The 27,857-nt window shown below is 37.8% G+C and overlaps 1 protein-coding gene across 1 annotated transcript in view; it reads left to right on the top strand.

The window, feature by feature from the left end:
- Window positions 1-27,857, top strand: part of vstm2la (V-set and transmembrane domain containing 2 like a) — an 89,819-nt gene that overhangs the window by 45,159 nt on the left and 16,803 nt on the right. Inside the window, exons 2-3 of the mRNA XM_042492227.2 lie at window positions 11,971-12,140; window positions 13,364-13,408. Coding sequence (XP_042348161.1) covers window positions 11,971-12,140; window positions 13,364-13,408 — 215 coding nt within the window. The remainder of the gene's footprint in view (window positions 1-11,970; window positions 12,141-13,363; window positions 13,409-27,857) is intronic.

Consider the following 27,857-nt stretch of genomic DNA (forward strand, 5'->3'; position numbering starts at 1 on the left):
GGATAAGACCATACACTTATAATACGATGGGCTTACCTTCTTACGTATATCCAACACAGATTTGAAAACTTCATTTTAAACTGACAGAAAAATATGATACATGGTGTCAAGAAACAGGAGTGCTCAGAGAAAGCATCTTATAAGTATGTGGCTGCAGATTTGATCACATCCTCTGCACTGAAAAAAATATGAAACTCCTACAAGCTCCGTGGCTGCTGCTCTTGCTAAACCTGACCTCTGACCTCTCAGTGAAGGAGAGCATGAAGAAAGTGAATTCCCTAAGATGATACACATGGTGTTATTTATCATTCAGAACTGATCCCACCTGGGATGTTGCTCACTTAGGTTTTCTGTAGTACCGTTGGATACTGAACTTGGTTTAAAGGCATCAAGTGATAAACATTGGTACTACAGAGAGAGAGGCAATTCATGTTTGTTCAATTGGTGCCAAATTTTAATACCTGAGAGCGCATTGAGGTGAGAAAGAGAGAGCGAGACTGTGTCACGCCTGGGTCACACCACCTACCTGAGCAGCATGTGTGCATCATGGAACCTCTCGCTTTTTTTTATTTCCATGTATGTGTTAACAAGTTAAATCTGCAGCACTGCCTGCTCAGGCAGAGCTTGGCCTATCAAGAGATTTTGCATGTCATCTGTCTTTTCCCAAGATTTTTGTGTTTCTCTGCAAAAATAGACTGCAAATTTACTCTCTTGTTAATCATCTTGTTGTCATCATACCATCAACACTTTTCACAACACTTTCGATGTGTGTTTGTGTAGAGTATGTAAAATGAAAATATGTATTTTTAACTCAACAATTTGTTTCCATTTCAGATGACAGAGCATTTTTGTTTTTGTCTTTCTTTTTTTTAATGCATGTGTATATCAGTGTGTGTCCCCTCTCTAAATTTTGAGATTTTTGTTTTGAGCAGTTTGTGGCTTGCACATTGGATAATTGATCTGGTGACCCATTAACAGCTGATCAGATAAGATTGATGGATGAGAGGAGAAGCTGCTGCGAGTGAATTCAAACTTTTAGACCCAGCAGAATGAACAGTTCACTTTCAATGCGCCCTACATTCTGCTGCTCCGTCTCTGCCCTGAGTACGCGCTGCGCTCTGACAGTGTGGTGCTATGAATAACCGAATGGTAAAATATTTCAACAGCACTCTTTTAAAAAAAATCAAGCCAATAATACAATAATAAAATGTTATTTTATTTTTTGTAGCTTGTCTTAAAAAACATTTGTCATCACAGAGAGGGTGTCACATTGAAAAATCAAGGTACTGTTGTGTACTGATACCAGTTCAAATGTGAATGGTTCCCTATTCTGTAGTTTTTTGAGCATTTAAATAGGCCCAGAGTCCTATCAAGACATTATAAAGATCAATCTTCTGGCTCCATTGGTATTCCAGCCTCTAAGTATGACTCTGACGTAATGAACAGCATTCAGATTCAGAGGCTGATGCCACTGATGCCATTAAGCAGTCTTAGAAAAGATGCAGACACAAAAGATTTTACCTTCTACAGTCTGAGTGAAACTGTAACCACAGATGTATTTACATGGAGGCTATCCATTAGGGGATATTAGCTAAATTAGCATCGTAATGAAAATACAATTCTGTTTAGCAGTAGTGTAATTGAACAACAGAGCAATATATACCCTTCTCCTTCCCAGAGTGTACCGGAGGATGCCCATACATCAGCCTAATTACCATTGTAATATTGAGTGAGCCAAACTACGCCTTTGCCACTTCCTCAGCTGTTATTATGAAGCCAAGATGGTGAAAGGCTCTTGAGAGTACTGTATGCGGCCCGAATGCACCACCAGCCATCTCACACACTGAACAGCATTGACATTCAGAGGCTGACGCCGCCGGCTGAGCCGATCATGCAGCAGGCGGAATCTGTTTTGCAACAAATAACAAGTAGAAGTAAGTACAGTCTCACAAGATCTGGCTGCTAAACGAAGGGTATATTATGTCGTAGCCTCCAATCCATGATCATGATTAAACCAAAACACACAAAATTTATATTTTATTTTATTTCCTTTTGTTATTTTTTTTCCACCTGTCTTATTCATGTATTATTTTTTTTATTTCCTTTAATTTGTAGTTTTATTGCTTTCCGTCCTTTGTTGGTTTTGGTCTATTTGTTGGTTTATTTTATGTTTAGATTATGCGTCCAACATCAGCATTATTTGTCTTTTTGTTTAATTGTATCCGAACTCTACCCTAGTTTTGTCTCACTTGTGCTCTCTAGGACTGTTTGGCTTTCTGTTGTTGTATTGGCTTCTATATTTCCCATTTCTGCTTTTGCTTTGTTTGTCAAAGCACTTCATAAACACTATATTAATATTTTGAATGAACCTTTGTTATATGCAAATTTTTAGTTTCTTTTAGAGATTGCAGTGATTTTGCAGTGAGTTTTTTTTGTATGAGGTTAGATTTTAACTGTACACATGAGGCAGAAAACCGCTCCACATGTGTACAAACTGCTGGCCACATTTAGCAGGTTTATGCCTATAAGATGTTTGCTGTGTATTAATAATGCCATGAAACATTTCAGTATCCTGACAAATGAATTAGCTTTAGTTTTGGTTGTCAGCAGTGTTGGGCAGTAAGGCATGTTTTGCATTACTAAGTTATGCGTAGAGTCATTTGATTATTATTTTGTCAGTTACAAATAGCGGGAAGGATTGCAATATGGTCACTTCTGGCTCCAAAAACCAAGATGGCAACTACAACATATACAGCGTATGCTTTTGTTACATTTCTAAATAATTATCAGTTACTTTTCAAAATTCACACAAACTGCTCTTAGCATCTGTATGAATTAGATCCACACACAGTGCTTATTTGAAAAGCTAGTATGTCAGTTTTTCTCGTCTGTTATTTCTTTCTTCCAAATACTGTTGAAGAACACGTGGAGAAGATGCCAGGTGTTTAATTTTTATTCAAACAAAATTATTGCTGGTGTGTGAAGCGCTTGCCAGATTAATCACAGCATACAAGGTCAAATTACCTCATAAATTACCATGTGGTGCGGCTCAGTGCTTAATCCACATAAAATGCAATGGGAGCAAACTCCAAGGACAACAATAAAGGCTAATCAGCATCTCTGATCTATTTAAACCAAATATCATCTGGTCAAGCTCAGCAAAAAACACAAAAACACATAAGCATGTCATTTTCTGCCGAGCCTGTTTGTAAATGGTAGCTCACCAAAATCGTTCCCTTCACATGATCAACTTAGCGGTTCAGATGACAGACACTCGAATGTCCTGCTCGTATTACAGACACATGAACTAACCACAGACACTTGCTGCCCAGTTTACTGATTCATGGTAGTGTGCAACTGCAAAATGAGAACAGAAGAAAGGATATTATTTTTGGCAGTTTTTGGCCAGAAAGGGGTTCCCTTTGGCCCGGCATCCCGCTAAGCCTTTAAAATTACTGTGGGAACACTGCTGGCTATCAGTCTGTGTCAGTTTATTGTTGGTGTATTGAAGTAACTACAATTCTACAATTCTACAATTTCATTTAGCAAACGCTTTTATCCAAAGTGACGTACAACACAAGCAAGAATTTAGACTTAAGGAAAAAACCCTTAGTAAGTGCAAAAAGTGCTTCAGGTGTGATTGGTGTGCCGCACAGCCCCCCCTTTTTTTTGTAATTTTTTTTTTTTATTTGAAACCAAAGTAATAACCAGTAGCGATCTCAGCATCTGAGATTCAACAATCTCAGTATCACTACTTACGATGACAATTGACATACAACATCACACAACTTTGTCAGTGCTAGATAATCATTAGGTGCTGGGTTTTGGACCTTCTGACTTAATTTACCCCAAAGGGCAAAGAGGAGAAGAGTCGGGTTGAGTGCCTAGGTGTTCTCGGAGCAAATGAGTTTTCAATTGTCTCTTAAAAGTAGAAAGGGACTCAGCAGAGCGCACAGAGTTTGGAAGTGTGTTCCACCATTTGGGAACAACAGAACTAAAAACATTAATGGTGGCTCTGTTCCATTTAAGCCTATTAGGACAACAAAATGGCATTCAACCAATATTAAAGCTGAAACAACTGAACTCCAAAGCAAGCTGGCTGACGCACAACTCTGACAAAAGAGACTTCTGGGATTGTATGATATTTCTTGGATTTTAGTACATTTCAAGGATTTTAGGATGTTTCGGGGATTTAAGGACATTTCTTAGATTTTAGGACATTGCAAGAATTTTAGGACATGTTGGGGATCTTCGGACATTTTGAGCATTTTAGAATGTTTCAAAGATTATAGGACATAGGATTTTAGGACATTGTTAGGATTTTAGGACACTGCAAGAATTTAAGGACATTTCTTTGATTTTAGGGTTAGGGTTAGGGTTAGGATGTTGCTAGGATTTTAAGACATTTGCAGATTTTAGCATGTTTCGGATTTAGAACGTTTTTTGAATTTAGGGACATTTCAAGGTTTTCGGGACTTTCAAGGATTTTAGGATATTTCTAGAATTTTAGGACATTCTTAAAATTTTAGGACATTCCTAAGATTTTAGGATGCTTTTAGGATTTTAGGGACATGCCTAGGATGTAAAATGGCAGTCGAATTTAGGACATTTTGGGGGATTCTAGGACATATCTGGAATTTTAGAACAATTGTAGGATTTTAGGACATTTCTAGGATTTTAGGATGTGTTTTGGAGTTTAGGATGTTTTCTAGGATTTTAGGGTGTCTCTAGGATTTTAGGATATCTCAAGGATTTCAGGATGTTTCTGACTTTAAGGACATGTCTAGGATTTCAGGACATGTCTAGGATTTTATGACGTTTCTCGGATTTTAGGGGGCCACATTTGGCCCTGTAAGTTGAGCATCACTGATGTACAGTATATCATAATATATCGCTTTTGGAGTAACTCCTGTTGTTTCTATTTCAAATTGTTTCTCTCTGAAACATTTTTATTTTGGAGTGGGGTAAACAAGCTATTAGATGGAGTAGGGTGGATTTTTAGGAAGCCTGGAGTAATATATGCCACAGAGTAACATCTCCTGCTTCCCTTTCTATCACAACTGTAATTACCACGTTCCATTTGTCAAAGAAATAAACAATAACAGGCGTCCCCGCAGCACCCGCCCACAGCTATCTGCTTCCTCACACATTGTCCTCCGCCTTCCTCCTCTTCTTCTGCCACTCTCTCTCTCTGTCATCCGCGCAGTCGCATATTAATTTCTCCCTTTATCCTCGCGATATATTAGTCCCTCACAAACACACAGTCGCTCGCCCTCATAAACACTACCCGCTCATTAATTCAATCTCTGCTGATGATTTATTTTCCCGCTCATCGCACAAACACATACAGAGTCTCTTTTTCCCTCACACTCATTCTCTCATATTAATTTCTCTGTCCGTGTCCCCTTACTCTCTTGGTAAATGGGTTGACACGGATGGATGCCGTACTGTAGCTTGTGAGCACTGATTTGCGGAGAGCCTTCCACTGTTTATCTTGGAGATAATGATAATGCTTGAGGGCGAGCAGACCCAACTCATTGCAGCCTTTTATGGTCTGAACAATGACAATGGAGCTTAGAGATGACTGTTACTAAGAGATACAGCATCGGATAGCCACATGTTTAAATCATTGTCACACCAGAATCAATGGAATATAGAGATTTGCAGAGCAGGAGGAGATAAAAATTTCATTTAAAGGTCAAGTGTGTAGGATTTAGGGGGACATATTGGCAGAAATGGAATATAATATAATGAGTATGTCATCTTAAGTTTATAATCAACTAAAAATAAGAATTTTAATGGTTTTTTTTCCTTAAAATCAGCTGCTTATATCTACATAGGAAACTTGTCCTCGTGCATGAAGATAGTCATGTTGACCCACCATGTTTCTATAGTAGCCCAGAAGGGATAAACTAACATGGGGCCATTTGTGTTTTTGCTTTTTTTTTTGAGTTTTTGTGTTTTTGCATCAGCTACAGTAGTTAGCAGCCCCACCACAAGGAGAAATTGATGACTTATCTGATGTGAAACTGCTTTATTCAGTGTTTTGACGGCTTTAAATCCCCCAGTCTGTTTGTTTTATGTGTTGCCTCGAGTTGCATAACAAATTGGATGACTATAGTCTCAACTTGACAAAATCAAAAAGTCGACTAAGACTTAAACCTTAATGATTTGTGACTTCACTTGGACTTGAGCCGTTTGACTTGAACATACTTGATACCTTACTCCAAAGCCAAAGATCAGAAGGAATGTCATTTAAAAAGTGTGCTATGAATCAGTTCATTTTGCTTTATTATCGTCCATTCAACCAACAGGGATGCTATTTATTCCATGCAAATTGGCACTCAGTTTCCCAGATGATCCACTTTGTTTGAACCAATCTGACAGCATTCAGTCCAGTTGCAGTTAAGACCCATGAAGAGCTAACATTACATTTCAGACTGCCAGTTGAAAAAAAAGATACCAAAGATTATTTATAATTTTAATAAATTAATTTGCAATCTGCATGATCACCACTAGGTGTCATTAAATCCCCCTAAATCTTACACACTGTTCCTTTAAAGTTGTGAGATTTTCTTTTAACTTGTCCTTTTTAACAGTAAAGTGAGTATCTAGGTGTCAAATATGTGCTGAAATGATTCAAATAAAGATGTTTTACTGAGAGAAACAGCACTTCATGTCATCAGATTATCATTTGCTGTGTGGATTTTGTAAATTACTCCGTGAGAATTATCTCCCTCACATTATAATGGACTACTGATGACTATCACATTTCCTGTGGTCTCCAAATGTGTGAGGCATTAGGGCAGAAATGTGCATTGGATTTTGCATTGCGGGCTTCACAGCTAAGTGGGGAAAGACAGATTATCATTGCTGAGAGCAACTTCAGAGGTTCTATCTCTTACACAGCAGTTGTTTCTGTCCCAGCTTTGAATATTATCAACAAGAAGAGGAGCTGTGGGCATTGTTGCCGGCTCCGGCTGTCTAATGTCAAATCGATACCTGGTGCGTTTCAGGTTTCACAAATGAAAAATACAAGCAGATTTGATCAATGTACAAGAGGGATGTATGACTCGAGGCTTGTTCTGTTCTTGTAATACAAGACGGATCCATAGCGCAGCCTCAGTGCTTGAACGGCCAGGGTTGAATCTGTGAACGGCACTTATTTGGTGCAGGTTTGACTCATGCTTATTGACCGAATAAACAAGACTAATCTATAAGTAAGGGGCAAAAGTTAAGACATTTTGAGAAGGACTTATTCTGAATGCTTTTGAATGGCAGCCTGATTGAAAACACACACAATCCTCTGGAGTGTCAGTCTTCTGTCAGAAAGGCGGATACACTTCAGTGACATTAAATAGTCAATTAAACTTAAATCACGTGGTGCTGATCTCAGTTTGGAATAAAACTCTTAATGTGTGACAGACAACACAGAATTTCAGCCAAGGGAAAATACAGATCTCCTGGATTCAAGGGGAATTCCCACATGACGAGTGTAAAATATTGTGACAGTCGCAGTATTAAAAGTGCTGTTCCTGTAATTTCCATGAGATGATATATGGAGTTAATAAACACCTTGGAGGATGTGTGGATATGCGACATTTCATTTACTATCACGTATGTCTCTCCATTGTCTCACTGTGTTTAGTCCCTCGATTCATATGTCCCAGCTAGCTGAAATTACATTTAAAAACAACACTGTGCAAAATGATAGGTCAGGAAAAGTCATGGAAAAGTTTCGAAATTTTGATCATGAATATGTGCAGGAACTTGGTATATCACTATATATCAAAATGTGGTCCTGGTGACACGTGTTGTAGTGGGAACTATCACAGCAGCTGTTCTGAGTATTTTGCCAGGTGTTTATATGTCTGTCTGTCTGTGGACAGATAATGTCCACCAGATAGCATCATAGATGTAGTCTATTTTTAGATTGTTCCAGCGATCCTGGGCCGAGATTAAGCCTTTTACTTAATCGTTTCCCCGACTGACATCGTTGTCATGGCAACATGGACAGCCGGCAGGTGTCTAGGTCATCACCTGTCAGAGTTCAAGGGTCAGCTAGCAGGCATCCGTGCAAAACAGATCCATGGCGGTGCAAAATTACAAAATGTCATGTCCAAATGTGCAAAGAAAACTTAAAGTTGGCAAAGAAAACTGAGTTTTCAAAGACGAGCGGTCAGAGAAATACGCGTTCATTTTGCCCCAATCAGCACAAGACCCATGTGTTAGATTTGCAGAGCTGTGAGTTGTGAAGAGTGGAAATGTTAAACACGCTCTTTTTGAGATGTATGGCAGAGCAAATCCCTGAAGCCACTTTCCGAATGGCCTGGGTGCTTGTCTCAGACTGCTTTAACCCTCTGAAACCTGGGCAAATTTAAATGATTTCTCTCAAAAACATGGGAAGAAGGCAATGAGCAACTTAAGTGATTCTAAAATTTGTGTTGGTGTTGATATTAGTAAAATTACAAGAAAAATTTAAAAAATAGCAACAAAAAAAAATAAAATGAATTAAATTTTTTTAACAATGATAATATTTCTGTAAAATAATTTCAAATATATATAATTATGATACTATAGACGATGGATGGATCTGGTGTTTGCACTTAATAAGCTGGGAGGATTTCGACAAATAACATTACCAAAGATAAAAGGTTTTAATGACTTTGTCACAAGCAGAAAATATGTTTGGTAAAACTCTTATATATATGCTATAACTTTCAGCAAAGTTGTCAGCTGCATTTTTTTGGTTAAAACTTAAAAACGAAAAAGCTATTTTGAGCAAACACCATATGCTGGTGTATCCAGTAAATGGACCTAGTAAAGGGTAGTTTGTGTATATATTTAATTATTATTAAAATCCGGTGTCTCAACCAATGATAAAATTATTCTTGGAAGCAAATGACTCAGGAAATACAGTTCACTGGTGTGTAATTCCAACTAAACAAGGTATAAAAAAATCACACTCCCAAAAAGTTGTCTTGTAGTATGAAATAATAACCTGCTTCACTGTATTTGATTTCCGATGATGAGGCCAATCAGTGCAGAATCATATAAAAAAGAAAAAGGAATAAAAGTTTTGCAAGTTAGAGAATCGTTCTGGTTCTGCAGAGCTCATCATTTATGAGTTGCCAAATTAAGGGATTCCAAAAACTTCAGTATGCTCATGGTTCTGTAAGACGATTTGGATAACAGTGTCCACAAAATGATAACTGACGTTTACCATTCAGCTTGAGCCTTTCCATATCCGATCACTGTTCCACTGTCGGTCCAGCTGACGGCACTGAAACACAACTGTCACTCCAGATCTGTCCCAGTCTCACACAAACAAAGTTAATGGTCCATTCAAGAACTCCTTGTCAACTTTAGCTGTGACAGTTCAGTTCAACAACTGATGGACAACTGAGAAATTATGTCCTATGATAGTAAATTACCATTTCACAGTAATTACCATTCGATGGTAAAAGCATGTGATTATAAACATATTACTGCATGGCTTACATTTTTTATAACTGCTATGGCTTTGCTTTGGTCAAATACTGATGTATTTAATAGTGATCAAAGAACCCTGAACGTATAGTAGAAGAGTGGCAAATTCACAACTTAATTCTTCAACTAAATGTTTGTCTTTTTGTTTCTGTCTATTTTTAACTTGCTGTAAAATGTATTACCAGGCAGAATTAAACAGCTCTGAAGAGTCTTACACTTAGCTTTCTAAAGCTCGCAGATAATACTACAATCAGTTCAATAAGACTAGGAAACCTCTGAGAGGCTTAGAAAACTACAAACCAATGAGCAGTACACGAAATACAGTACAATGTTCTGCTGTCTCTTTTTACCTTTTGTTTAACACAGAACAATGAATAAATGTAACTTCCCCTCTTCATGATTGCTGCTGGATATTCATGGACAAATTAGATTTATGGCTCCCTTTAAACAAAAATCTTCTATACAAAGATTTGAACACCCTGGTGCAGGTGAGGATGACGGCTGGTCTGCTGGGTTTTTTTAATGGTGTTGTGCAGATTGGTGTGGACTAAAATGTTCAGACCTGCCACACCTGAATGTTACACCTCACAGTGTTCAGGGTTGTATCAGCAGCAAATTACAAAGAAGCTTAATAGTGCAGGTTGTTCATGTAGTCTTCCAAATTTTCTTTGATGTTTTCTTTTTCTTTTTTTGCATTTTGGCCTTTTTGTGAGAGGTGGCAGGTTTCTATTAACCCTTCAATTATGCAAATTGGAATAGCCTAATTAAAATACGTCAGTTTTGAAAAAACTCCCATTTATCGCAAAAATGTTTTCACGCTTGCATGAGGTGGTATTTCAGGCAACTCGAAAAAGCCATATTTCACAGAACTGCAAAGGGAACACTTTTTTTTCGCTGTTTGGCTCCCTCGGGCATGATGCACCAGGCGCTATAAGAGCTGTTATCGCATCGCATAACTCTTCAAAAGTTGAGCAGATCATCTGGAAGTCTTCAATCTACAATTTCTCTGTGAAATCTTGGACTATCACCTCCCATAAATCCCTCATACATGGCTGTTCCCATGTATAAGGGAGAATGCCATTTTGGCTCCATAACACGCCTACATCGCCTTCGATTGGAAATAATGATGGCTAGTGTGGTGGCTGCAATAGAAATAAAGCTGACAATGTTTTGAACAGCCATTGAACACCGCTCAATGGAAATGCAGTCATCTTGCAATTGTATTTTAAAATGTCTAAAATATATATTTCAAAATATTGCTGAAGTTTTGTGTTAATCTATAATGGAAACCAGCCTAGTGAAGAGGCAGTCTGGAAACGGATGGAGAGAGAGCGAGAGAGAGAGAGGGAGAGAGAGGGGGGGTTATGCATGCGACAAAGGTCCCAAGGCTGCAGTCTAACCCGGGATGTTGCGGTTATGTGGCGAGCGCTGTAACCACTTGGCTACCATCATTCCTGATGTATATTTTCTGTTTAACCTTCATGTGTAAACTTAGCACTGAAAAGGGATCTTTATGAATGCCGATGACTGCTCAGTGTCTGTGCTTTTGACCTCAGTGCAGCATTTGATACTATATTGTCTCCTTATTGATGGACTAGGATATTCTTGCAGTTTCAGTGACCTTATTTAATGTGTTCAGAATGCTGCAGAGAAGCTTTTACACGATCTAACAGACAAGGTGCAATGTTTCCTATTTTAAAGGCTCCATTTACTTAACTTAAATTCAGTACATTTTAACTTTAACACACCTCTGCCTCACTTTCTTTAACACACATTCGCACATTTACACCTTTTCATCAGTGTCACCATTGCAGACACTTATAATGTGACTAAGCGCCTTAAAAATGCAACCGAGGAAGATTTCACCCATTTTTCCACGACTGACTTCAGTTCAGTGTTCTGCTGTAATGTGTGATGTTATTCTAAATATTCTCATAGTTGATTGTTGGTTTTTTTTTGTTTGTTTTTTTTTTGCATAACTTGGTAAAGTTAAAGCTTTTGGAGACTGGAAAAATATCAGTGTTCAGAAAAGTGTTGCACTATAGTTTCATGTAAACCCTTTGAAACCTAAGCAAGTTGGTTCAATTTCTTTCAAAAACATGGGAAGATGACGAAGAGCAATTTAACAAGAAATGGCCTGAAAATTAGTGAGAAATTAGAAAAAAAGTTGCAAGACAAATTGCATAAATGTATGCAAAAACAGAAAGAAAAGTCAAACCAACAAAAAATGACTTCAAGAAAATGCTAAAAAATTGTTTTCTTTTTTTATGTAACTAAATTTTAAATACATGATCAAGAAAATTATAAATACAGTTTTCTGCACATTGTTTCCTCTCTTTTTGATCATATCTAATCAGGTTTCAGAGGTTTAAAAGCTTGTGAAAGGCATCTGATTGCAACATAAGAAAACAGATCCAGGTGTTAAAGGGTTAAGACTACTGGACACGTTTGTTAACTGTGTCTCCTTCTGTGTCTGTCCAGCCATGTTCACAGAGGTGCCACATGATATGACTGCTCAGAGAGGTCAGGATGTGGAGATGGCGTGCTCCTTCAGAGGGGCGGGAACTCCCTCGTATTCCCTGGAGATCCAGTGGTGGTACATCAGGAACCATTTGGACTGGACGGACAGACAGCCGTGGACAACCAATGAAGTAGGTCCATATCTGGATTCTGAAACTCTGACTGCCCTATGATGCAAAGAAATGAACTCTAATGCAGCATCTGTTAAAAAAATTCAACAAACCCAATTTTTGATATTTACAATCTTTCATGACTTTTATTACTATAGTTTTGGCCATCATTCTTATCTGTAATAATGCTGTTTCATTTCCTTCTATAATATAGGATCACAGCCGCAATGCTAAAAAGTAAAGTCAGAGAGGACAAGAAACAGAACAATCACACAACCAAATTGCTTACACGCAGACAAACTGTTTGGATGAGAAACTAAACATCAGTGGTACAACGTTTATCCAAACTGTCAGTTTTTTACATCCATCACACTTTACAGACTGGCTTCGTGGTTTCACTTTGACTTAAAGGTGCTCTAGCTTTTGGTTTTATTTCAGCATAAGTTGCTTTAGATCAGTGGTTCCCAACTGGTGGGTCGGGGGTCGATTCAGAATGGACAACAAGTGACTTGTGAATGTGTCAAGTTTGTATGAACAGTTTATTTTGAAGTACAGATCTAAAGACTTTGTTAGGGTCTTATGACTAGTGTTTGGTGAAATTGTTGCTTACCCTGTGTATAAGATGTTGTTTTTTCTCCTCTTTTTATTGGGGGTGGGTTTTTTTCTATTCTCTTTGCTTGTTTTTTGGTGCTGTTATTGTTTCTGTTTATGATAGTATTTGTTGAAAAGCAATGAAAAAAGCAAATTACAAAAAAAAAGGAAATACGCCTGTGTTCAAAGAACAGCACATGATGTTAAAAATGGCGCCATTCACTATACTATATATGTGCCCTTGAAAAGGTGAGAAAAAAAAAACCTGCACAAGCTTTGATTAATTGTAATTAATTCATGAAATATGTTTTATTATATTTGTTTTAAGCTCACATGTTGTTTGCATTTTGTGAAATAAAATTTAACATGTGGTAATTTATAAGAGAGATCTGGACCATCTAGCTTGTCCATTTGGGGACCCCTGCTTTAGATTATCTGTGCTTAGAAGAACAAACGTGGGGGGATTCCTAAGTCCATGCACATTGTTATCTAGTGTTACAAACTGTTTTACCTGCATGTATTTTGTGGATTTTTCTCTTAATTGATACTGAGGTAAATGTATTCCCATTTTAATGTTTATAACCGCAATTAAACTTGAAACCTAACTGTAATAATATTAATGATATATTAAATATTAAAACTATTTTTTCTAGGTGGCTCCTGAGGAAGAGATGCCAAAGGATGCTACAAAGATAAGTGTGAGTTAACCACAATCTGCTGTCATTCTCTGAGAAAAGCTTTCTGTTTGCCTTGGTGATGTATGATGAAATGAAGCCCAGAACCCTTAAGATTACATCCAAATTTCTTGCTCTGTATGATCCGCAGATGTTGTGCTTATGCTGAATTACACGCAAGGATCTTAGTTTCACTCTGTGCAGCTCTAAACGCTCCAGACGACACATCAACACGTTCACTTCATCCTTGATGGGTTTGTAGATTCAGTGTCAGGCAAAGTGCAGGCAGCTCTGGTGGTGGTGGGTGGTGAAGTGTTGTTCCCAAGGGGGCACGGCCTACAGTGCATCATCTTCAGCTCCTCATAAACGCCCCTGCAACTTTATGACTGCAACACCAAATCCAAATAATAAACAGCGAAGGGGACAGGCTGGGAAGTCAGCAGAACTTTTTATATCTCCTCCAGTATCCAGACAGAGTTACTCACCCAGGCGAACAGTTTTCCACAACAAGCAGGGGGAGGCCTCTTACTGAGAATGACAGCAGGACCATATAACGACTCAAAATTTTGACTTTTTCCTTTTAATTAACCACAGACGTGATCACATTACCTCCACGCCAAAATACTCGTTGTGCTAAATCTTTCCCCGTGGACTTAACAGTTACAAAAATAAGCCACAGATGTTATTGCCTAATAGGGATGTTATGATATTGAATTTCACAATATCACAATAAAAAATGTCTCGATACTGTCGTGGGACTGTGATGATATCTGCAAAGATATAACATATTTATTTTACTAGTATAGCTAATGCAAGCCATTGTGCTGTTCCAAAGACTGAGATCGCATCCCATCAGAAGCTTTGTAATCCATCCTTGAACTGTCTTTTTGGAAACTTTTTGAAATAACTCCATAATGAAAAATCCAACACTGATGTCTTCTTTGATTATTTATAAATTTTTATGCCTTGAAGACTGTTTTTTTTTAGCTGTTTACCTGTCTCTGATGCCTGGAGCTCAGATGCATTCAAAGTGCTATCAGTGTTGCCAACTTTTTTCCAATGTCAGTTGCTCGCACCAGCTCCAAAATTTGTTAAAATTACCGGATGATGTCATTCAGTAATTTGCATACTAGTGATGTCATTCTACATTTTTATAAGCATTAGAAGTTTGCCAAATTTGGTTCATTAGAAAAATATTCTGCAAAACATTTGAATAGCATATAGCGCTTATACAAAAGTACTACTTTCTCGCACTTTAAATCCAGAAAACAAGATTGTCAACATAACCATCAAAACTCAGTGCAAGTAAATGAACTTGCAGGGCAGGTGGTGTCTCTTCTCCTCCAGTCTGTCCCACACCTACTGCACAGTGCAAGAGGAGAGAAGAGAGTGAGAGACCCCACGCTGATGGCAGAGGAGCCATGGACTGTGATTACTCTGAGCGGCATGCATGGGAATGAATTACAATATAATTCTCTCTTTTTTCCCGAAATCATCTGAATAAATCTCTGAATTTGTCGCTGGTAGCTTTTTAGAAATAAAGTAGCTAAAAGTCACTGAATTGTCACTAGATCTAGCAAATAAGTTGGTAACACTGTGCAATGGAACATCAAGCCACCATCTTGCTTTTTTACTTAAAATGTTCGTCCAACGACCTAAAACTGGCCAAAAAAAACCCCTCTTAATTGTATGTTTTGTACATTAATAAATTCCAAATTCCTGTTGATTATATTGATATTTTGTTTCATTTTTAGTTGATCAACAGAGGGTGCAATCATACTAATCAGGAAGACAGACTCACAGGGACAGGCTCAGACCATAGACTGTATAAATGCTGCGTTCCATTTGTCCTGGAAAGTCTGAATTTTTCAGTTTTCAGTCGGAAATTCCAGTGGAACGCCCCGAAGTAGGATTTCTCACCCTGAAAGATTGAGAAGTCATACCTGCCCTTGCCCCCAAAATCCAATATTGCTGCTCCGCGCATTGTGAAAGCTGTCGTAATATACCGTTTATTAGCACTTCTGTCATAATTGTTTTAATAAAAGTCGTACACATGGTCCTGTCCATCTTCTATCTGTGGACATGTTTGTCTGCGCGAAATACAGCGTAACTCCAGCCCCGACTTAAAAGCTAACTGGAACGCAGTAAATATAAGGCTCAGACCCAACGAGAAAATGAAGATATATATCAAATACAATGTATTCTTGAAGTCTTCATTTTCGTTTTCTAATATCATGATAAATAATGTATCATAGACCTGTTGTCGTGATATTATCGTACCATAAATTTTTGGTATGATTTCATCCCTACGGGTTATTATAGTCTTATACAGTCACATAGAAGTGAATTAAAGGGTTTATCAAGTTAAAAATACCAGCTGTGCAAAGATGTGTAGTGCAGAAACAAACGCACACCAAAAAACATGAAGCTTTTCTCCTTCCTCCCAAGAGGCTTGCTGCTGCTGATGCGCTATAATGAAAGCACCAGCTGTGGTTTGGGTGACTGAGTGCGTGTGTGTTTGTGTGGGTGGAGTCGAACACTGCAGGCTGTACAGCTGGAAAATCATTATGAGCTTTCTGTATATAATGAATATTGGCCCACATTCATATGGCAGAGCAAAAACATGTTAGCTACTCACACGTTTGCAGACACAAACTGATGAATACTGCTACAAAACAGCATGAAGCTTTTCACACACAGTCACACGCACGTGCAGCCACCGTCTCCAGCACACATACATCTACTGCCGTCACAGGGAGGAAGGTGGATGATAAACGAAGTCGTATTTATATCTCTGCGCGTCACATGTCACAGTGTCCCGAGACTCTCATCATCCCAACAGTGCTTCTCTCTGAACTTGCAAAGCTTTTACTTCCCAGATGATGTCTCTTCATACTTTCAAGGCCACAAATAGAATTTTCTAAGCAGCACCTTTGTCTGAGTGCTTGTGTGGGAGTGATTGGCTTGGAGGAGGTGCAGCTGTGAAGTGTATCCAGGCTACGATGCAGAAATGATTTCAGCATCACATCTACGCTGTAATGTTCTGTCTCTGTATCTCTCTATCAGTTCATTTGTCTGTTAGTTATGAGTTATGATAAGCACCCAAAAACCTTTTATGTATGTTTAAACAGATTAACGGTGTAAAATTAGTCAGTGGGTGGTAACTGGCAAGTGCAGATGTATGTTGTGTTTTAATGAATTTGCATGCAGCGAGGGTGCTAATGGCTAATAGAGTGCTTAAGAGATGACAATATTCTTAGTCCAACCCAGATGTTCATATCGCTCTGGTTCCCTCGATAAAAAGCCTATTGAAATTTTTCATTAGATTTTGGATTATTGCACAGTGTTTCCCCTAGAATTTATTCCACGCCCAGTGGTACACAAAAAAAAAACCCTTCACAGACGGGATGCCAGGGAGGATTTATTGGCGCGGTTGGTTTTCCTCTGATGGCACGGGGGATCAGTAATTCAATTAGTTGCATTAAAATTTACAGTACTATAGTGACTTTTTTCATGATATTTTGGATGATATACTCTGGTATGACTTTTTAATGATATTTTGGATGACATTTTGTACTTTGACTTTTTTTATGCTATTTTGGACAACATACTATACTATGACTTTTAAAAATATTTTGGACAACATACTACAGTAAGGCTTTTTTAATGATATTAATTAATTTATTGGAAGGATTACTGTGGTATGACATTTTTTATGATATTTTGAAGGACTTACTATAGGCCGGCATGACTTTTTATGCTGTTTTGGAAGTCCAGGTGAGTATCTGGAGAATAATAACAGCTACATCAGGATGATGTTTGTTGACTTCAGCATTTAACACTATTAATCTCACCCATGAAGCTGATTGGAAAACTTAACACTCTGGGCTTCAGACCAACTCTGCAACTGGATACATGCAGACCCCAGAGTTCAGATAGGCAGTCACACCTCCTCTACGTTAGTGCTTAACACTGGAGCCCCCCCAGAGCTGCGCGCTCAGCCCCCTCCTGTTCACACTGTACACCCATGACTGCACTCCCAGACATGAGGAGAACTCTACTGAAAATTGGAAATCAACAATCTTGCAGAGTGGTGCACAGAGAACACCCTACTGTTCAATGTCAGTAAAACCAAGGAGCTGATTGTTGATTTTAGAAAGAAGGAGGCAAAGACACACACCCCCATCTACATCAGTGGAGCTGAGGTGGAGCAGGTGCACAGCTATAGTTCCTCTTGGTCATCACATATCACCACCCAGGTTAAAAAAGCACAGAAAAAGCTCTACTTCCTATGGAAACTTAGGAAGGCTAAATTCCAGAGCATGATCCTGGTTAACTTCTACAGAGGAGTAATAGAAAGCATACTGACTGGAAATATCAAGAACTGACACGGTTTGTTGCATGGTCCAGGACAGGAGGGCTCTAGAGCTGGTGAGTAAACTGCCCAGAACATCACTGATTCCCATCTATAGAACATCAGTGACCTCGGTGAAGTGAGGTGTCCACAGAGCCAAATGGAAACTGAAAGACAGCAGCCACCCCAGCCACAGCCTGTTCACCCCGCTGCCGTCTTCACAAAGATACAGAGGTATCCGCTGCCAAACCACAAGACTACGGAGCAGCTTCTTTACCCAGGCTGTGAGACAAATCTTCCTTCGATGCAAAAAGATGTAGCAGAATGTACAGATTTACATTAAAAATGAAACTTTAATTTCAGTCTTTTCTTAAACTATTTTTAAAATTTAAAAAAAAAAAACCTTCTACTGTCTTCTTATGTACTACAGTATGACTTATGATGTTTTGGACGACATATTATATTAAGACTTTATTTAATAAGATTTTGGATGCCACACTACAGTGACTTTTTAAATAACATTTAATAAGATATAATGAAGTATGACTTTTTATGCCATTTAGATGTCATCCTATACTAGTAATTTTTAATGCAATTTTGGAAAACAAACCATAATATGACTTTTTAGGATAATTTGTAGGATATAGTATACAATGATGTTTTTGAATGATTTTAAACAACAAACTATAACATGATGTTTTTTCATGATTTTGGACGACATGGTACTCTATGATGATTTTGCATGATTTTGGACGGCCTACTATACTATGATTTTTTTTTTATGGTTTTGGGCAACATACTATACCATGACATTTTTTCATTATTTTGGACGACATGGTATTCTATGACGTTTTTGCATGATTTTGGACGACAAACTATACATTGACGTTTTTCATGATTTTGGACAACATGGTATTCTGTGATGATTCTGCATGATTTGGACGACATACTATACAGTGACAGTTTTGCAGGATTTTTAACAACATACTATAATATGATGATTTTGCATAATTTGGAGGGCATACTATACTTTCACATTTTTTTATGACTGTAGGCAACATACTATAGCATGAGGTATTTTCGGTTATTTTTTCCACGTGCTATATAATGGTATTTTTAGCTGTTTTTGCAACATTCTATGCTATGGAATGTGTCGGCAAGCTATTGTTTTGCCATTTTCAGCTGTTTTTGGTATATGTCATATTTTGACATTTTTCGCCATACTATAGTGTGGTATTTGTGGCCATTTTTTTCACATGCTATATTATAGTGTTTTGAGATGTTTGTGCAACATTCTTTGGTATGGCGTGTCTCGGCACGCTATTTTATGCTGTTTTGAGGTGTTGTAATCTGTTTTTGGGACATGTCATATTTTGACATTTTTGCCATACTATAGTTTTGCCTCTTTGGTCATTTTTCAACGTGCATTTTTCTGGTATTTTGGGCCATTTTTGCAGCATCCAATGCTATGATGTGCCTTGTTACGCTATTTTATACTGTTTTGAAGTGTTTTCAGCTATTTTTGGGATGTGTCATATTTTAACATTTTTGGCATACTATAGCCTTACCTCTTTGGTCATTTTTTCAACATGCATATGGAAGCTGTTTTTGGCCTTTTCTGCAACATTTTATGCTATGGCATGTATTGGCACCCTATTTTCTGCTGTTTTGAGGTGTTTCAGCAATTTTTTTTTGGGTGTGTCATATTTTGACATTTTTGCCATACTATAGCCTTGCCTCTTTGGTCAATTTTTCAACATGCAGTTTTATGCTGTTTTGGCCATTTCTGCAACATTCTATGCTATGGCGTGTCTTTGCACGCTCGTTTATATTGTTCTGAGGTGTTTTCAGCTGTTTTTGAGACATGTCATATTTTGACATTTTTGCCATACTATAGCCTTGCCTCTTTCGTCATTTTGTCAACATGCATTTTTCTGGTATTTTGGGCCGTTTTTGCAGCATCCAATGCTATGGTGTGTCTTGGCACGCTATTTTATGCTGTTTTAAAGTGTTTTAATGTGTTCTTGGGACATGTCATATTTTCACAATTTTGCCATACTATAGCCTTGCCTCTTTGGTCATTTTTTCAACATGCATTTTCATGGTGTTTTTGGCCGTTTCTGCAAAATTCTATGCTATAGCGTGTCTTGGCACGCTATTTTATGCTGTTTTGAGGTGTTTTCAGCTATTTTTGGGATGTGTCATATTTTGACAATTTTGCCATACTATAGCCTTGCCTTTCGGTCATTTTTTCAACATGCATTTTTATGGTTTTTTGGGGTTTTTTTGCAGTATCCAATGCTATGGTGTGTCTCGGCACGCTGTTTTGTGTTGTTTTGAGGTGTTTTCAACTGTTTTTGGGACATGTCATATTTTGACAATTTTGCCATACTATAGCCTTGCCTCTTTGGTCATTTTTTCAACATGCATTTTTACGTTTTTTGGGGGGTTTTTTTGCAGCATCCAATGCTATGTCGTGTCTTGGCACGCTATTTTATACTGTTTTGAGGTGTTTTCAGCTATTTTTGGGACATGTCATGTTTTGACATTTTTTGCCATACTATAGCCTTGCCTTTCCTGTCATTTTTTCAACTTGCATTTTCATGCTGTTTTTGGCCGTTTCTGCAACATTCTATGCTATGGCGTGTATTGGCACGCTATTTAATGCTGTTTTTAGGTGTTTTCAACTATTTTTGGGACATGTCATATTTTGTCAATTTTGCCATACTATAGCCTTGCCTCTTTGGTCATTTTTTCAACTTGCATTTTTATACTGTTTTTGGCCGTTTTTGCAAGATTCTATGATGTGGCGTGTCTTGGCACGCTGTTTTTTTTACTGTTTTGAGGTGTTTTCAGCTGTTTTTGGGACATGTCATATTTTGACAATTTTGCCATACTATAGCCTTGCCTCTTTGGTCATTTTTTCAACTTGCATTTTTATACTGTTTTTGGCCGTTTTTGCAAGATTCTATGATGTGGCGTGTCTTGGAACGCTATTTTATACTGTTTTGAGGTGTTTTCAGCTGTTTTTGGGACATGTCGTATTTTGACAATTTTGCCATACTATAGCCTTGCCTCTTTGGTCATTTTTTCAACATCCATTTTTCTGGTATTTTGGGCCGTTTTTGCAGCATCCAATGCTATGGTGTGTCTTGGCACGCTATTTTATACTGTTTTGAGGTGTTTTCAGCTATTTTTGGGACATGTCATGTTTTGACATTTTTTGCCATACTATAGCCTTGCCTTTCCTGTCATTTTTTCAACATGCATTTTCATGCTGTTTTTGGCCGTTTCTGCAACATTCTATGCTATAGCGTGTCTTGGCACGCTATTTTATGCTGTTTTGAGGTGTTTTCAGCTGTTTTGGGGATGTGTCATATTTTGTCAATTTTGCCATACTATAGCCTTGCCTCTTTGGTCATTTTTTCAACATGCATTTTTCTGTTATTTAGGGCCATTTTTGCAGCATCCAATACTATGGCGTGTCTTGGAATGCTATTTTATACTGTTTTGAGGTGTTTTCAGCTGTTTTTGGGACATGTCATATTTTGACATTTTTGCCATACTATAGCCTTGCCTCTTTGGTCATTTTTTCAACATGCATTTTCATGGTGTTTTTGGCCGTTTCTGCAAAATTCTATGCTATAGCGTGTCTTGGCATGCTATTTTTTGCTGTTTTGAGGTGTTTTCAGCTATTTTTGGGATGTGTCATATTTTGACAATTTTGCCATACTATAGCCTTGCCTTTCGGTCATTTTTTCAACATGCATTTTTACGGTTTTTTGGTTTTTTTTTGCAGTATCCAATGCTATGGTGTGTCTCGGCATGCTATTTTGTGTTGTTTTGAGGTGTTTTCAACTGTTTTTGGGACATGTCATATTTTGACAATTTTGCCATACTATAGCCTTGCCTTTCCTGTCATTTTTTCAACATGCATTTTCATGCTGTTTTTGGCCGTTTCTGCAACATTCTATGCTATGGCGTGTATTGGCACGCTATTTAATGCTGTTTTTAGGTGTTTTCAACTATTTTTGGGACATGTCATATTTTGTCAATTTTGCCATACTATAGCCTTGCCTCTTTGGTCATTTTTTCAACTTGCATTTTTATACTGTTTTTGGCCGTTTCTGCAAGATTCTATGATGTGGCGTGTCTTGGCACGCTATTTAATGCTGTTTTGAGGTGTTATAATCTGTTTTTGGGATGTGTCATATTTTGACAATTTTGCCATACTATAGCCTTGCCTTTCGGTCATTTTTTCAACATGCATTTTCATGCTGTTATGGGGGATTTTTGCAGCACCCTATGCTATGGTGTATCTTGGCACACTCTTTTATACTGTTCTGAGGTGTTTTCAGCTATTTTTGGGACATGTCATATTTTGACAATTTTGCCATACTATAGCGTTGCCTCTTGGGTCATTTTCTCAACATGCATTTTCATGGTGTTTTTGGCCGTTTCTGCAACATTCTATGCTACGGCGTGTCTTGGCACGCTATTTTATGCTGTTTTTAGGTGTTTTCAGCTATTTTTGGGACATGTCATATTTTGACATTTTTTGCCATACTATAGCCTTGCCTTTTCGGTCATTTTTTCAACATGCATTTTCATGGTGTTTTTGGCTGTTTCTGCAACATTCTATGCTATAGCGTGTCTTGGCACGCTATTTTATGCTGTTTTGAGGTGTTTTCAGCTGTTTTTGGGATGTGTCATATTTTGACAATTTTGCCATACTATAGCCTTGCCTTTTCGGTCATTTTTTCAACATGCATTTTAATGCTGTTATGGGGGATTTTTGCAACATTCTATGCTATGGTGTGTCTTGGCACGCTATTTTATGCTGTTTTGAGGTGTTTTCAGCTGTTTTTGGGATGTGTCATATTTTGACAATTTTGCCATACTATAGCCTTGCCTTGCAGTTACTTTTTCAACATGCATTTTTATGCTGTTTTTGGCCGTTTTTGCAAGATTCTATGATGTGGCGTGTCTTGGCACGCTATTTAATGCTGTTTTGAGGTGTTATAATCTGTTTTTGGGACATGTCATATTTTGACATTTTTGCCATACTATAGCCTTGCCTTTTCGGTCATTTTTTCAACATGCATTTTCATGCTGTTATGGGGGATTTTTGCAGCACCCTATGCTATGGCGTATCTTGGCACACTCTTTTATACTGTTCTGAGGTGTTTTCAGCTATTTTTGGGACATGTCATATTTTGACAATTTTGCCATACTATAGCCTTGCTTCTTTGGTCATTTTTTCAACATGCATTTTCATGGTGTTTTTGGCTGTTTCTGCAACATTCTATGCTATAGCGTGTCTTGGCACGCTATTTTATGCTGTTTTGAGGTGTTTTCAGCTATTTTTGGGACATGTCATATTTTGACATTTTTTTGCCATACTATAGCCTTGCCTTTTCGGTCATTTTTTCAACATGCATTTTCATGGTGTTTTTGGCCGTTTCTGCAACATTCTATGCTATAGCGTGTCTTGGCACACTATTTTATGCTGTTTTTAGGTGTTTTCAGCTATTTTTGGGACATGTCATATTTTGACATTTTTTGCCATACTATAGCCTTGCCTTTTCGGTCATTTTTTCAACATGCATTTTCATGGTGTTTTTGGCTGTTTCTGCAACATTCTATGCTATAGCGTGTCTTGGCACGCTATTTTATGCTGTTTTGAGGTGTTTTCAGCTGTTTTTGGGATGTGTCATATTTTGACAATTTTGCCATACTATAGCCTTGCCTTTTCGGTCATTTTTTCAACATGCATTTTCATGGTGTTTTTGGCCGTTTCTGCAACATTCTATGCTACGGCGTGTCTTGGCACGCTATTTTATGCTGTTTTGAGGTGTTTTCAGCTGTTTTGGGGATGTGTCATATTTTGACATTTTTGCCATACTATAGCCTTGCCTTTTCGGTCATTTTTTCAACATGCATTTTAATGCTGTTATGGGGGATTTTTGCAGCACCCTATGCTATGGCGTATCTTGGCACACTCTTTTATACTGTTCTGAGGTGTTTTCAGCTGTTTTTGGGATGTGTCATATTTTGACAATTTTGCCATACTATAGCCTTGCCTCTTTGGTCAATTTTTCAACATGCATTTTTATGCTGTTTTGGCCGTTTCTGCAACATTCTATGCTATAGCGTGTCTTGGCACACTATTTTATGCTGTTTTTAGGTGTTTTCAGCTATTTTTGGGACATGTCATATTTTGACATTTTTGCCATACTATAGCCTTGCCTTTTCGGTCATTTTTTCAACATGCATTTTCATGGTGTTTTTGGCTGTTTCTGCAACATTCTATGCTATAGCGTGTCTTGGCACGCTATTTTATGCTGTTTTGAGGTGTTTTCAGCTGTTTTGGGGATGTGTCATATTTTGACATTTTTGCCATACTATAGCCTTGCCTTTTCGGTCATTTTTTCAACATGCATTTTAATGCTGTTATGGGGGATTTTTGCAACATTCTATGCTATAGTGTGTCTTGGCACGCTATTTTATGCTGTTTTGAGGTGTTTTCAGCTGTTTTTGGGATGTGTCATATTTTGACAATTTTGCCATACTATAGCCTTGCCTTGCAGTTACTTTTTCAACATGCATTTTTATGCTGTTTTTGGCCGTTTTTGCAAGATTCTATGATGTGGCGTGTCTTGGCACGCTATTTAATGCTGTTTTGAGGTGTTATAATCTGTTTTTGGGACATGTCATATTTTGACATTTTTGCCATACTATAGCCTTGCCTTTTCGGTCATTTTTTCAACATGCATTTTCATGCTGTTATGGGGGATTTTTGCAGCACCCTATGCTATGGCGTATCTTGGCACACTCTTTTATACTGTTCTGAGGTGTTTTCAGCTATTTTTGGGACATGTCATATTTTGACAATTTTGCCATACTATAGCCTTGCCTCTTTGGTCATTTTTTCAACATGCATTTTCATGGTGTTTTTGGCTGTTTCTGCAACATTCTATGCTATAGCGTGTCTTGGCACGCTATTTTATGCTGTTTTGAGGTGTTTTCAGCTATTTTTGGGACATGTCATATTTTGACATTTTTTTGCCATACTATAGCCTTGCCTTTTCGGTCATTTTTTCAACATGCATTTTCATGGTGTTTTTGGCCGTTTCTGCAACATTCTATGCTATAGCGTGTCTTGGCACACTATTTTATGCTGTTTTTAGGTGTTTTCAGCTATTTTTGGGACATGTCATATTTTGACATTTTTTGCCATACTATAGCCTTGCCTTTTCGGTCATTTTTTCAACATGCATTTTCATGGTGTTTTTGGCCGTTTCTGCAACATTCTATGCTATAGCGTGTCTTGGCACGCTATTTTATGCTGTTTTGAGGTGTTTTCAGCTGTTTTTGGGATGTGTCATATTTTGACAATTTTGCCATACTATAGCCTTGCCTTGCAGTTACTTTTTCAACATGCATTTTTATGCTGTTTTTGGCCGTTTTTGCAAGATTCTATGATGTGGCGTGTCTTGGCACGCTATTTAATGCTGTTTTGAGGTGTTATAATCTGTTTTTGGGATGTGTCATATTTTGACAATTTTGCCATACTATAGCCTTGCCTTTTCGGTCATTTTTTCAACATGCATTTTCATGCTGTTATGGGGGATTTTTGCAGCACCCTATGCTGTGGCGTATCTTGGCACACTCTTTTATACTGTTCTGAGGTGTTTTCAGCTATTTTTGGGACATGTCATATTTTGACAATTTTGCCATACTATAGCCTTGCCTCTTTGGTCATTTTTTCAACATGCATTTTCATGGTGTTTTTGGCTGTTTCTGCAACATTCTATGCTATAGCGTGTCTTGGCACGCTATTTTATGCTGTTTTGAGGTGTTTTCAGCTATTTTTGGGACATGTCATATTTTGACATTTTTTTGCCATACTATAGCCTTGCCTTTTCGGTCATTTTTTCAACATGCATTTTCATGGTGTTTTTGGCCGTTTCTGCAACATTCTATGCTATAGCGTGTCTTGGCACACTATTTTATGCTGTTTTTAGGTGTTTTCAGCTATTTTTGGGACATGTCATATTTTGACATTTTTGCCATACTATAGCCTTGCCTTTTCGGTCATTTTTTCAACATGCATTTTCATGGTGTTTTTGGCTGTTTCTGCAACATTCTATGCTATAGCGTGTCTTGGCACGCTATTTTATGCTGTTTTGAGGTGTTTTCAGCTGTTTTTGGGATGTGTCATATTTTGACAATTTTGCCATACTATAGCCTTGCCTTTTCGGTCATTTTTTCAACATGCATTTTCATGCTGTTATGGGGGATTTTTGCAGCACCCTATGCTGTGGCGTATCTTGGCACACTCTTTTATACTGTTCTGAGGTGTTTTCAGCTATTTTTGGGACATGTCATATTTTGACAATTTTGCCATACTATAGCCTTGCCTCTTTGGTCATTTTTCCAACATTCATTTTCATGCTGTTTTTGTCAGTTTTTGCAACATTCTATGCTATGGCGTGTATTGGCACCCTATTTAATGCTGTTTTGAGGTGTTTTCAGCTGTTTTGGGACATGTCATATTTTGACAATTTTGCCATACTATAGCCTTGCCTCTTTGGTCATTTTTTCAACATGCATTTTTATGGTGTTTTTGGCTGTTTCTGCAACATTCTATGCTATAGCGTGTCTTGGCACACTATTTTATGCTGTTTTTAGGTGTTTTTAACTGTTTTGGGGACATGTCATATTTTGACATTTTTGCCATACTATAGCCTTGCCTCTTCGGTCATTTTTTCAACATGCATTTTTATGGTGTTTTTGGCTGTTTCTGCAACATTCTATGCTATGGCGTGTCTTGGCACGCTATTTTATGCTGTTTTGAGGTGTTATAATCTGTTTTTGGGACATGTCATATTTTGACATTTTTGCCATACTATAGCCTTGCCTCTTTGGTCATTTTTTCAACATGCATTTTTATGGTGTTTTTGGCCGTTTCTGCAACATTCTATGCTATAGCGTGTCTTGGCACGCTATTTTATGCTGTTTTGAGGTGTTTTCAGCTGTTTTTGGGACATGTCATATTTTGACATTTTTGCCATACTATAGCCTTGCCTTTTCGGTCATTTTTTCAACATGCATTTTCATGGTGTTTTTGGCTGTTTCTGCAACATTCTATGCTATAGCGTGTCTTGGCACACTATTTTATGCTGTTTTTAGGTGTTTTCAGCTATTTTTGGGACATGTCATATTTTGACATTTTTGCCATACTATAGCCTTGCCTTTTCGGTCATTTTTTCAACATGCATTTTCATGGTGTTTTTGGCCGTTTCTGCAACATTCTATGCTATAGCGTGAATTGGCACGTCATTTTATGCTGTTTTGAGTTTTTTTTTCAGCTATTTTTGTGACATGTCATATTTTGTCAATTTTGCCATACTATAGCCTTGCCTCTTCGGTCATTTTTTCAACATGCATTTTTATGGTGTTTTTGGCTGTTTCTGCAACATTCTATGCTATAGCGTGTCTTGGCACGCTATTTTATGCTGTTTTGAGGTGTTATAATCTGTTTTTGGGACATGTCATATTTTGACATTTTTGCCATACTATAGCCTTGCCTCTTTGGTCATTTTTTCAACATGCATTTTTATGGTGTTTTTGGCCGTTTCTGCAACATTCTATGCTATAGCGTGTCTTGGCACACTATTTTATGCTGTTTTTAGGTGTTTTCAGCTATTTTTGGGACATGTCATATTTTGACATTTTTGCCATACTATAGCCTTGCCTTTTGGGTCATTTTTCAACATGCATTTTCATGGTGTTTTTGGCTGTTTCTGCAACATTCTATGCTATAGCGTGTCTTGGCACACTATTTTATGCTGTTTTTAGGTGTTTTCAGCTATTTTTGGGACATGTCATATTTTGACATTTTTTTGCCATACTATAGCCTTGCCTTTTCGGTCATTTTTTCAACATGCATTTTAATGCTGTTATGGGGGATTTTTGCAACATTCTATGCTATAGTGTGTCTTGGCACGCTATTTTATGCTGTTTTGAGGTGTTTTCAGCTGTTTTTGGGATGTGTCATATTTTGACAATTTTGCCATACTATAGCCTTGCCTTGCAGTTACTTTTTCAACATGC

The sequence above is a fragment of the Plectropomus leopardus genome, chromosome 9 (assembly GCF_026936395.1).
Source record: "Plectropomus leopardus strain MGB_pleo_1.0 chromosome 9, ASM2693639v1, whole genome shotgun sequence".
Lineage (NCBI taxonomy): Eukaryota > Metazoa > Chordata > Actinopteri > Perciformes > Serranidae > Plectropomus > Plectropomus leopardus.